Source organism: Lithobates pipiens, unplaced genomic scaffold (assembly GCF_037356315.1).
Source record: "Lithobates pipiens isolate NorthernLeopardFrog02 unplaced genomic scaffold, aLitPip1_a1.2 Scaffold_17, whole genome shotgun sequence".
In the NCBI taxonomy this organism is placed as follows: Eukaryota; Metazoa; Chordata; class Amphibia; order Anura; family Ranidae; genus Lithobates; species Lithobates pipiens.
Window position 1 is genome coordinate 13,991,928 of NW_027507755.1, and position 13,397 is coordinate 14,005,324.

Below are 13,397 nucleotides of genomic sequence, written 5' to 3' on the forward strand. Positions count from 1 at the left end.
CAGTTGGCCTCTAAGTTATTTTGTACCTGTAAAGAAGAAAGTCTTTAAATTAAATTTGATAAAAAAACATCTTTTTTTTGCAATCCCAAGGGAATTTCATATTAAAAAGTGTCACACGACAACTACTAGCCACAAGTTTTGTTTGAGGTTGCAGTCTACTGCCACTGACCTCAAAGGGCAAGTTGAGAGGTGGTGCCTCCTGTAGAACTGTGCAAGTTAAAATTGCCACGGCGTGTGAACAGCTACTTCCAGTTGTAATATTAAAATTTAGTTGGGCTGCTGAGGGAAGGAAAGGTATAACCAGGGGTCAAACTCCTGTTTTTAACCACCCCCCCCATCTGCTCTTATATTGTTGTAAATCAAACATGTATATAGAAAGTTTATTTATGCATGTTGGAGTCAGTAAATGATAGGAGAAAATAATATACTTTTCTTAAAGCGGGAGTCCACCGGGACTCCGCGTTTTTTTTTTTTTTTTAAAAGCCAGCAGCTACAAATACTGCAGCTGCTGACTTTTAAATAGTGACACTTACCTGTCCAGCGCGCCCGCGATGTCGGCACCCGAAGCCGATCGCTCGCTCGTGCCGCCGCCATCTTGGGTATGGGAATCAGGAAATGGAGCCTTTCGACTTCATTTCCCGGTTCCCTACTGCGCATGCGCGAGCCGCGCGGCGCAATCCGGACGGTCCCCGCTGCCTCTGGGAGCTGTGTGTTTCCCAGCAGGCAGCGGGGCACTTGCTGAAGGGGGCGGGCGCTTGCGGAAAGGGGCGTAACGTACGCCCCTTTCCGCAGAGAGCTAGCCCGGAAGTGGGTGCAGTTACCTGGATTATCCAGGTAACTGCACCCCCCTCCCCCCTGAAAGGTGCCGATTGTGGCGCCGGAGGGGGGGGGGATTCCGATGAGCGGAGGTCCATTTTAGGGTGGACCTCCGCTTTAACTACTGATTACGTATTAATAGTCAAAGCAAGGCCGTAAAGTCTAAACAGATTACTTAAAATATTTAATAACACTTTATATGGATAAATGAAATAGATGTAGGTACAATTATATTGTACTGTATATATGGCAGGTGCTAGAATTGAAGTCCATGGTCCAAACATATGAAAATATAAAGCTCTGGTGCTGAAACTGTGGCCTTTAGGGAATTGATGTCCAGCCCTCGGAACTCATCAGTACTTAGTGAAACGGGAACATTGAACTGTAAAGGAGGAGTGATGGCAGTGACCTCTACCAGTCTTGTGTAAAGCCCCCCCCCCCATCCACACCTGGTCCACTGTCTCTTACTATCTCTTGTAGTATGTCTGCAGTCCCTGACAGTCTTCTGTAACAGAGATGGCAGTTGAGGCCCCCTATATTTTGTAAACTGGTCACCACTACTGGAACAGAGCTATCACTTGTTTGGCAATAGAATAAGTGCCCTAATACTATTTTCATAGCTCTAATATTTATTGCGAACACTTACCTGTCTAGATATGGCCAACAATGAGACGGTGTCATGGCACACCACTGTGGCATTCCTCCTGGTGTTGGTCAATATAGCAACATCCTGAAACAAAGTAATATAAAACAAAGCTATATTCCTGATACATATTTTGGGACTAAACCTTTTTAGTGTAAGCATAGGTGGATATAAGAGTTATATATCAATGTTTTATTTCAATGTTTATCAATGTTTTCAGACAAGATTTAACCAACTATTGGATGCATATTTTTTTCTTTGATATCTGTTTGATAAGTATATAAATCTGTTGACCATGTCAGATGTTAGGTGTCAGTCCTATGCACACTTCCTGTGTTATCCCAAGAAGGTTTATTAGTCTTTCTAGTTATCTTGAAATACAGATCAGTGACTCTTTGGGATTGATTCAGGCCGGTTTCACATGGGATTTGTCCGTAGTCTGCATTTTCCTGTTCAGCAGGGGAGCGGCTCGCTGAGCAGGTGGATAACAGGTCCGTGTCCACTCCGCTATGCAGAGCGGATATGGACATAGCCCTGCTGTTCTCTATGGGGCTGTCAGATGGAAACAAACCACCTGTCTGATTCCATCCGATTGTCATCCAATCCGCTGTTTTTTGGCGGACAGGATCGGGTTGGATGGCAGCGGTTGTGTCAGCGGACACATATCTGCTCACATCCCCCGCTCCATAGAGAACTATGAGTGGTCCGATCGGGTCCTCCTGAAAAATTGACAGGTGGACCTGATCAGACAGCCTAACTAAAAACTGGAGAGTGCAAAATCTGGTGTAGCTGTGCATGGTGCGCAATCAGTTTATAACTTCAGCTTGTTCAACAAAGCTTTGACAAAAAAACAAAAAACCTGGAAGCTGATTGGTTTCTATGCAAAGATGCTTCAGATTTCACAGTCTCTAGTTTTAGAAAATGTTTTCAAGATGAAATGGGGAAAGGGAACGAGGGGTATTCAGTGATTTAGCAAAATAGAATTGTGCAGGGCTGACACCACTCAAAAATGCTGTGTGTGATTAGGCTACAACCCTATTTAGGAGCCAACCTGCAGGGCCTGTAACGGGATAAAACATGGGAAATATGCATGTATTCCAAATATGTACTACTACTATATAGGTTTTCTGCCCTGAGATACACTAACTGCTTAAGCATCAGCTTGTAATACCCCATCATTATATAGAGCTTTCTTTTGGTGGCAATTAATAACCACTGGGCTTTTTATTTTTTTTATTATATAAAGGAGGAATTCAATTATATCCCCACCCTGAGCTTTTGGTGCTCTCCTTTAACTCAAAATAAAGCTATATCCACTAGTGATAAATAACGTTAAACAATATAAGAAGCCGTATTTAAGAAACCTTGTGTCAAATCCCAAACTGTTATCCATAGTAACAGATTGAAACATAAATAAACATCAACTCCACTCAATTCCTCAGTGAAACAAAATAAAAACAGCATCTCTCATAAACAATGTATCCATAAAGAAACATGAAATCTTCTTGATTAGCTCCAAACAGGACATCTCAGTGATGTTTATTGCCAATAGAGATGTACACAATGGAAAAATGTGTTTCATTTCGGGTTTATTCCTTAAGTAAATCATTTTGTTTCGTCATATTCATTATGTTAGAATTATTCGTTTTTGGAATTCGTTTTCTATATTTGGATTCATTTTGTATATATATTGTTCTCAACTGATTCATATTTATTATTATTATTATTATTATTATTATGATCGGAGATGCTGATGGTTCCACCTCTATCCAACCCAAACACCATACAGTAACACCTCAGATTGCACGTAACGAGGTTAATGAGCGTTTCACAATACAAGCTATTATTTAAAAAAAATCCTGACTCGGTTTCCGAGTGTTGTCTGGCAAAATGAGCAGGATTTAAGCCTCTGCGGTGTGCAGTACCGCATTTGGCCAGAGGTGGGGGGGGGAGGCGCCGTGACACTCGTAACCGTTCGGATGCACTTGGGTTCACTTGGAAATACTCAGTTCCTGAGTGTTTCCGAACCTCTCTAACGGTTTTCTGTGTCAATCTGATCCGCTGTGATCAATCTCCGAGTATTTCAGAGTCTCCCCAGTTCCCCCCCACCCCGCCTCTGGCCGAAAGTGGTACTGCATTCAAAAAAGTTAATGTGGAACGAATTATGTTAGTTTCCATTGACTTCTATGGGGAAACCCACTTTGATATGCGAGTACTTTGGATTACAAGCATTCTCCTGGTATGGATTATGCTCGTAATCCAAGGTTCCACTGTAAATTAGAGTCCTTATCTTGTTTCACTTTTATACCTAGTGTAGAGTATAGTATATTTACTGCAATATGTTTTTATTCCATATGTAGTGTGTTTTTTGATGTAAAAATGATAATGCAAAGAGAATCACCTGATTATCCAAGAGTCAAAGACTACCACACCTCTCATCCGAATAAAATAAAAGGATCAGATATAATTTGGATAATTTGTTGTGTCGTTATGTTATTTCGGATGCTTCAAACATTAAAGGAGTTGTAAAGGCAGAAGGTTTTTCTATGCATTAAGATAAAAAAAACTTGTGTGTAGCAGCGCCCCCATCACCCCCCAAATTACCTACCTGAGCCCCTTCTCTCACCAGAGATGTCCACGATCCCCTCAGCCATCCAGGACACTCCTCCTGATTGGCAGAGACAGAGCAGTGGTGCCATTGGCTCCCAAGGCTGTCAATCAAAGTCAGTCAGGCAATCAGGGGATAGAGAGGGTGGGGCCAGGTCGGGTCTCCGTGTCTGAATGGATACAGCTCTGACTTGGCTTGGGTGATCCCAGTAGCAAGCTGCTGGTTGAGGGCTACTCAAAGTAGGGATGGGCCAGGAGCAGCAAAGATGGACCCGAGAAGAGGAGGTAAGTATAAGATGTTTGTTATTTAAAAAAACAAAAAAAAAACAAGCCTTTACAATCACTTTAACAAAAGGCCCAAACTATTGCATCATGTCTTCCAAATTATAACAAATTGAATCGCACATGTCTAATTACCAACCAGTCGTGTATAATCACCAAGTGCAGCCCACCACCTTTTAATGGACATACACTCACTGATTTTTATTGCCCAGCTCTCTCAAGTAGAGCAAACAAGCACTATACACCTCTAAAGGCCCATACACAGGATACGAAAATCCGAAGTAGAATTTCCTCCGAACGATCTTCAGATTTTCAGATCGTTATTATGATGTTTTCAACAGCTGATTCGATTTTTCGTGAGAAAAAAGATGGATAAGCTGACTATAAAATTTTTGTTGGATGCAAACTCAACATCCGATTTTCATTTAATTAGTACGGTTTTCGTACGAAGAAAATCTCAAGAGCAAGACTACGCATGCTCAGAAACTAAAGAATATATACAAAACTGATTAACACATTACGTTACTTCTGAAGTTGTATTATGTCATACTAAAATATTCAAATGGTGATTAACCTCTTTAGTGCCAGTGCAACCACTTTCGACATGAGATTAGCATGCAACAAAAACAGACAGACGGTCGTCCAAAAATCTGATCATGTGTACGAGGCTTTAGGATGACTTCAACTCTGACACTGCTGAAAAAATGTTGACTGGTCTGATGAGTCTCGATTTCACATTCAGATAGTAGAGTCAGAATTTGACATAAACAACATAAAAGCATGGATCCATACTGCCTTGTATCAACAGTTCAGGCTGGTGGTGGTGTAACGGTGTGGGGGGATATTTTCTTGGCACACTTTGGGCCCCTACGCATCAATTGAACATCATTTAAATGCCACGGCCTACCTGAGTATTGTTGCTGACCATGTCCATCCCTTTATGACTACAGTGTACTCAACTACTAATTGGCTCCTTCTAGCAGGATAATGCACCATGTCAGAAAGCTTCAATCATCTCACCACTGGTTTCTTGAACATGACAATGAGGTCACTGTACTCCAATGGCCTCCACAGTCATCAGCTCTCAATCCAATAGAGCACCTTTGGTGGAATGGGAGATTTGCATCACAGACCTGCAGCCGACAAATCGGCAGCAACTGCATGATGCTATCATGTCAATATGGACCAAAATCTCTGAGGAATATTTCCAACACCTTGTTGAATTTATGCCCCGAAGAATAAGGGCGGTTCTGAAGGCAAAAGGGGTCCAACCCGGTACTAGCAAGGTATACCTAAAAGTTAGCGTATGTCCAAAGTGATTGACTGTGTACATTATTTACTGTAGTAGTATGTGTTCTAGACTTAAGTACCTATGCCTGTATTTTTTGTCAATTTTTTTTATTCATAGCTCAGGAGGAGCAAAAGAACTTTTATAAATAAAGAATTACAGAGAACATAGATCAAACAGGTCAAATATCATCACAGTAAGCAAAAAGAAGAAAGAGTTAGACTAATCTGGATGGTACAGAAGTGGCTGACATTAAATAAGTAATACCAACAGAGAGAGATCATATATAATTTTTCACAAACCCTCTAGTACTTATATAAATGAGTAAGGGTAATATCAAAAACTACGTCATGTCGCTCAGAGGCCTTGAACAAGCTGTAAAATATTTAGAATAGTTTTGCATACAGATGTACTTTTGAAGTTTTGCCAAGTTTGCTATCAATAATTCAGTTTTACAGACCTTAATTTTCCATATACACTCTTCCAAACTGCATTGGTGTCTTTTTTTCCCCCAAAAAAATCCTTTTATCACCATATAACAAATTAATCACATTGGGGGCCTAAATCTGGCATGTGATGAATGCGCTTGGGCAGACTAAAGTTAGGTCCACTTTAAAGCTGAAAAAATATATAGTATATGGGATATATTTTAGCTGCTAAACGATTTGTATTTCTGTCCATCCAGTTATCCAGTTATATATATATATATATATATATATATATATATATATATATATATATATATATTGTAACATTGGGGTGTTTAGCTCAATTGGTAGATGCATTTTTTAGTTCACATCAGGCAGGCGTTTATGGTTAAGGGCCTGGTAGCCCATGTTTATTATAAGAAAAACAAAATATTAGTCCATCCAGAAATCCCACGCAGGGGTCCAAGCTTACATTAAATACACAAAAAAATCCAAATGAAAATGCTAGCCCACCTGGCTACTCTTCAGCAGTAGTGCTGCTATAGGTACTTGCTCCGTCCACCAAGCTGCTTGGACGCACACAGTCTTAGGCTCCTTGGACGCACACAGCTTCAAGCCCTTTAACACACAGCTTTGGACTCCTTGGACGCACACAGCTTCAACCCTTCAACGCACGCAGCTTTGGGCTCTTTGGATGCACACAGCTTCAACCCTTCAACGCACACAGCTTTGGGCTCTTTGGACATGCACAGCAGCAAGCTACTCCACTCCACCATCCCTCACACTCCATTCCCAACAGCCCCTTCGTTATATGGGCTGTGTGCAGCTGGGCACACACCCTGCTCGTTATCACCAAGACCTGGACACAGGGTTGGGGATCCCTCTTTCCTCCAATTTCACAGGGACAGAGCCTCGCTCTGTCACTATATATATATATATATATATATATATATATATATATATATATATATATATATATATATATATATATATATATATATATTTATTTATTTTTTATTTTTTTTGAGTATTTCAAAGTAGAATAAAGTATGTCATAAAGTATGTCATGAATTTCTCACAAAGTTAAAGAAACAGGGGGCCTCAGGCACTTGAATATTATCAAAAACAAAGTAACTGTCGGCATGTTGTTACAAATATAAGAACAAAAATTATAGGAGGTAGAAGAATGTATAGAATAGCAAATAGAGAAGGAAGAGGAGAAAGAATATTTTGGGCCAAAAGCCTGCAGGGTTTACCGGATGGGCAGAAGTCCAAGTAATGGTCAGTACATTTAATTTTATACCGATATATAAATGGGTGACCAGATCACCTAATAGATACAAAAACTTTGTGATTGATTGATTCATTTATTATGGGGAATTAGCTGTATGAGCCATAACACCACTAGGTGCAAATATGTATGGAGATCGTAGTGATGATTCCTCAGATGTCATTAAAGGAATTGTAAAGTCAGAAGGTTTTTTATCTTAATGCATTCTATGCAATAAGCTAAAAAACCTTCTATGTGTAGAAGCCCCCCCAGCACCCCTCAATTACCTACTGGAGCTCTGACTCGGCTTGAGTGACCCCTGTAGCAAGCTGCTGGCTGAGGGGAACTCAAAGGAAGTTGGGACTAGGAGCAGCAAAGAGGGACCCAAGAAGAGGATCAGGGCTGCTCTGTGCAAAACCAACTGCACAGAGGAGGTAAGTATAACATGTTTGTTATTTTTTATTTTCTAAAAATGCCTTTACAATCACTTTAAAGGGGTTGTAAAGGTAAACATTTTTTCACCTAAGGTGAAAAAACATCCGACAATGCCGCCCCCCCCCCAGCCCCCCGTTTTAATTACCTGACCCCTCGAAAGTCCCGTGCTCGCCCCCGACATCCTCTTCGCTGCTCAGCCTGGCCATTGATTGGTTACAGTGGATGGATTGAAAGCATCGCAGCCATTGGCTCGCACTGCTGTCAATCACATCCAAAGACGCGGCACGCCTGGGGCGGGGATGAGTGATACAGTGAGCAGCTATGGCTGCCGGCTGTATCACGGGAGCGTACCCGCAAGCACTTCTCACCATGCAAGGGAGCTCCAAACAGAAGAAGCAACAGAAGAAGCAAGGGGTCCTTAGGTGGTTGGTAGTTGGTTACTCCAAAGATAAAAGTTAAGACTCAATCCCAGTAGTGTGAGATGGCTCATCCAGTTTTGAGATTAAAGCTGCCCATAGATAGATCCAGATTCAGCTAGTTCAGCAGGGAATGGCCGAATTTCTATCAATCTATGGCTGTTTCCACTCAACAGAAGTCAATCCAACAAACAAATTATGTTGAACACGACTATTGGAATAGTTTTGCCAATCAGCGACTGCAGCCAATAGGCTGCAGCCCTTGATCATTGTATACTGATAACAGTATAGTCCCGCTATTACAATACAATGGCACAGGGGAGAGGATTCCTCCATCCACCTTGCATGTGTGGATTAGGAAATCCAGTTGTTTTTCTTTTTTTCAATCAACCCTCTGGCTGAAGTATCTCTGGCCAGCCATGCTACACCGCACTGGCAGGATAGAAGACCTGATTTTTCTCTGCTGCAGTTAAAGCGGTTCTAAAGGCTGAAGGTTTTTTATCTTTGTAGATTCCATGCATGAAGGTTAAAAAATGTTCTGTGTCCAGCAGCCCCCTAATGCTTCCCTCCTGATCCAGCGATGTGCCCAAGAGCATCGGTTTTCCAGGGACTCTCCCTCCTCACTGGCTGAGACAGCAGGGGGAGCCATTGGCTCCTGCTGCTGTCAATCACAGCCAGTGAGCCAATGAAGAGAGAGAGGGATGGGGCCGTGCCGCAGATGTGTCTGAATGGACATGCAAAGCAGCGGCTTGGGAGTGAGCCTGCATGGGTGACCCCCACTGCTAGCTGCTTGCTCTGGAGGCCTTTAACAGAAGGGAGGGGCTAGGAGCACCAGCGGCGGAAAAGCAGGATCAGGGCTGCTCTGTGCAAAACCACTGCACAGAGCAGGTAAGTATGACATGTAACATTTACAAGTCTTGACCTTCACCCTCCCTGTAGAGTTGTGCGATTAATCGTTAAAAAAATTGTGATCTCGATTCACCCCCCCCCCCCCCCCCATCGATTCACAATCCTAACCCAGCATTTTCTTGGTTCATACAGTGCAAAGCCATTCTCTACTCTGGCCTTTCTCAACCTTTTCAAAACAGAGGAAGCCCTGGAAATAATGTTCTGGTCTTGGGGAACCCCTGCTAAAAATTAAAAATCTACAACTCATCATACATTAGTGTGATGGTCAATGAAAAGAATGCTTCTTACACTTGTTATTGGGAAGAATTACCCCTTTACAGATAGTTTAAACGATCAATGGTGTCCTTGAGAACTTACCTGAGAGGCAGAAATTGACCATTGTTCAGGAAACCCCTAGCAACCGCTAAAGGAACTCAAGGGTTCCACGGAACCCTGGTTGAGAAACTCTGCTCTATTCACTCACTCACAGCTATCAAAAAATAAAAAAGCCAAATGTTTATCAACATTGTCAGCACTGGGAGATAACTATAAACAAAAGTATCTTTTAGTTCTTTTAGATCAAACAGATAAACTTTGGTCTGTAAATGAGGTCAGTTTAACCACTTAAAGACCAAACCGTTTTCTGACACTTGTTGCTTACAAGTTAAAATCAGTATTTTTTGCTAGGAAATAACTTAGAACCCCCAAACAAATATATATATATATATATATATATATATATATATATATATATATATATACAGTGGTGTGAAAAAGTGTTTGCCCCCTTCCTCATTTCCTGTTCCTTTGCATGTTTGTCACACTTAAGTGTTTCGGAACATCAAACCAATTTAAACAATAGTCAAGGACAACACAAGTAAACACAAAATGCAATTTGTAAATGAAGGTGTTTATTATTAAAGGTGAAAAAAAATCCAAACCATCATGGCCCTGTGTGAAAAAGTGATTGCCCCCTAAACCTAATAACTGGTTGGGCCACCCTTAGCAGCAACAACTGCAACCAAGCGTTTGCGATAACGTGCAATGAGGCTTTTACAGCGTCCTGGAGGAATTTTGGCCCACTCATCTTTGCAGAATTGTCCTAATTCAGTTACATTAGAGGGTTTTCGAGCATGAACGGCCTTTTTAAGGTCATACCACAACATCTCAATAGGATTCAGGTCAGGACTTTGGCTAGGCCACTCCAAAGTCTTCATTTTGTTTTTCTTCAGCCATTCGGTGGTGGACTTGCTGGTGTGTTTAGGATCATTGTCCTGCTGCAGAACCCAAGTTCGTTTCAGCTTGAGTACACGAACAGATGGTCGGACATTCTCCTTCAGGATCTCTTGGTTGACAGCAGAATTCATAGTTCCTTTTATCACGGCAAGTCTTCAAGGTCCTGAAGCAGCAAAACAGCCCCAGACCATCACACTACCACCACCATATTTTACTGTTGGTATAATGTTCTTTTTATGAAATGCAGTGTTCCTTCTACGCCAGATATACTTGGACACACACCTTCCAAAGAGTTCCACTTTTGTCTCATCGGTCCACAGAATGTTGTCCCAAAAGTCTTGGGGATCATCAAGATGTGTTGTGGAGAAATTGAGACGAGCTTTGATGTTCTTTTTGCTCAGCAGTGGTTTTCTCCTTGGAACTCTGCCATGCAGGCCATTTTTGCCCAGTCTTTTCCTGATAGTGGAGGCATGAACACTGACCTTAACTGAGGCAAGTGAGGCCTGCAGTTCCTTGGACGTTGTTGTGGGGTCTTTTGTGACCTCTTGGATGAGTCGTCGCTGCGCTCTTGGGGTAATTTTGGGCGGCCGGCCACTCCTGGGAAGGTTCACCACTGTTCCATGTCTTCGCCATTTGTGGATAATGGCTCTCACTGTGGTTCGCTGGATTCCCAAAGCTTTGGAAATGGCTTTATAACCCTTTCCAGACTGATAGATCTCAATTACTTTCTTTCTCAATTGTTCCTGAATTTCTTTGGGTCTCGGCATGATGTGTAGCTTTTAAGGATCTTCTGGTGGACCTTACTGTGTCAAGCAGCTCCTATTTAAGTGATGCCTTGATTGTGAACAGGTGTGGCAATAATCAGGCCTGGGTGTGGCTAGAGAAATTGAACTCAGGTGTGGACAACCACAGTTATAGTATGTTTTAACAAGGGGGGCAATCACTTTTTCACACAGGGCCATGATGGTTTGGATTTTTTTTCACCTTTAATAATAAACACCTTCGTTTACAAATTGCATTTTGTGTTTACTTGTGTTGTCCTTGACTATTGTTTAAATTGGTTTGATGTTCCGAAACACTTAAGTGTGACAAACATGCAAAGGAACAGGAAATGAGGAAAGGGGCAAACACTTTTTCACACCACTGTATATATACAGGTTTAGCAGAGACCCTAGAGAATAAAATGGTGGCCGTTGCAATATTTTATGTATTTCACTGTATTTGTGCAGCGGTCTTTCAAAAGCAATTTTTGGGAAAATAAAAAACAGTAAAGTTAGCCCATTTTTTTTGTATAATGTATAAGATTATGTTAAGTCACAAGAATCGTGATCTTTATTCTAATCTAAAAAATTGTGATTCTCATTTTTAGCCAGAATTGTGCAGCTCTACCTCTCTGTGACTGGACAGTGAATGGAGAAGCAGCACACTGATAAGCTCATCTTTCTATTACTCTGCTCTCTTCTCCTATCAGCATGTTCTATAATGGCATATACTGCAAACACTGCCACACAACTGAACGGCTTCTTGTACTTCTTCTTTACCCAGTGTGGCATCTGCTGTAAAGTAGACTGCAATAGGCAGATACCAAGTCACATGCATTTATTGCATCTATTAGACTACTTTTAATGATGAATTGATACTGAGGTGCATTCATTTGTCTCCTTTATATCTGCCTGAAGTTCATCTTTAAAGTTAAACTCTAGTCAAAACCTTTCATTTGATTCTGGTTAAAGAGAAGGTTTAGAGCTTTTTTTACACACAGAGTCACAGCGGAAACTGCCCAGTGACTGGGAAGCATGAAACCGATAAACAGAGAAGGTGGCATATTAGCCACGAAAAGCGTATTTTATGGTGTAATAAAATTATCCTAACTATGACCACTGAAACCACTCTCTAGTTATAAGTACAGATAGGGCTTTTTTTTCTTAGGGAATGGGTGCAGGAACTCCCCCCTTCTGGGTCACCTTTTGTCTCTGCCCCTACCCACCTCGGATGTGCTGGATTGAACAGCGATGTCTGTGCTCTCTCCCTGGGTTCTCCCGGTCTTCCGGAAACCTGCCTCTCCCCCTCAACAGACCAAACCTCGTTCTGAGACTACATCCTCTGCGACCACTGAGCCGGCTTCTCTGAAACATCCTACCAGTGGTAACGCCATGAGAGTGTAATGGGACACATGCGGGCCAGACTTTTATTGACGGATTGAATCAGATGACCCTTCTTGTCCTTAACGCTTGTTTTAACTATGGAACATGTGAGTGCAAAATCTTCTTGCTTTTAAGAAATTATGAATTAAAAAAAAAAAAATCTGCACCCAGAGGCGCCCCCTCCTTTCTTTCCTTTGTATCTTCTAGCAATTTAGGAGCCTGGTTTCAGCTCCCTGTGGAGGCAGCCCTGTGTGTGGAATTCCCATTTTTAAAGAACTGAGACTTTTCCTTTGGACTTGATCATTGAGATACTAAAATATTTCATATGTACCATTGCTTTTTTTTATAGACAGCCTCCCCTCTTTTGTTTGGGCATATTATTATATGATGTTTGCGCCTTAACTTGTCTTGAACCAGCAACATAAGACCTCTCCTTCATAAATAGATCAATCCCAGAAACATAAGACCCCCCACCAGCAACAATAGACCTACCCAGCAACAAAAGACCCCCACACAAATATATACCCCAGCAGCCAGCATCAATAGACTTTCCAGCACACCCCAGAACTCCTTGCCATTAAATACAGTGGTGTGAAAAAGTGTTTGCCCCCTTCCTCATTTCCTGTTCCTTTGCATGTTTGTCACACTTAAGTGTTTCGGAACGTCAAACCAATTTAAACAATAGTCAAGGACAACACAAGTAAACACAAAATGCAATTTGTAAATGAAGGTGTTTATTATTAAAGGTGAAAAAAAATCCAAACCATCATGGCCCTGTGTGAAAAAGTGATTGCCCCCTAAACCTAATATTTGGTTGGGCCACCCTTAGCAGCAACAACTGCAACCAAGCGTTTGCGATAACGTGCAATGAGGCTTTTACAGCGTCCTGGAGGAATTTTGGCCCACTCATCTTTGCAGAATTGTCCTAATTCAGTTACATTAGA

The 13,397-nt window shown here is 41.6% G+C and overlaps 1 protein-coding gene across 2 annotated transcripts in view; it reads right to left on the bottom strand.

Moving 5' to 3' along the window:
• LOC143986591 (cyclic nucleotide-binding domain-containing protein 2-like) overlaps window positions 1–13,397 on the bottom strand; it is a 564,608-nt gene that overhangs the window by 277,697 nt on the left and 273,514 nt on the right. The window contains exon 8 of one of the 2 annotated variants that reach the window (XM_077484999.1): window positions 1,463–1,546. The exons of the other annotated variant lie outside the window; for it this stretch is intronic. Coding sequence (XP_077341125.1) covers window positions 1,463–1,546 — 84 coding nt within the window. The remainder of the gene's footprint in view (window positions 1–1,462; window positions 1,547–13,397) is intronic. 2 annotated transcript variants of the gene reach the window in all.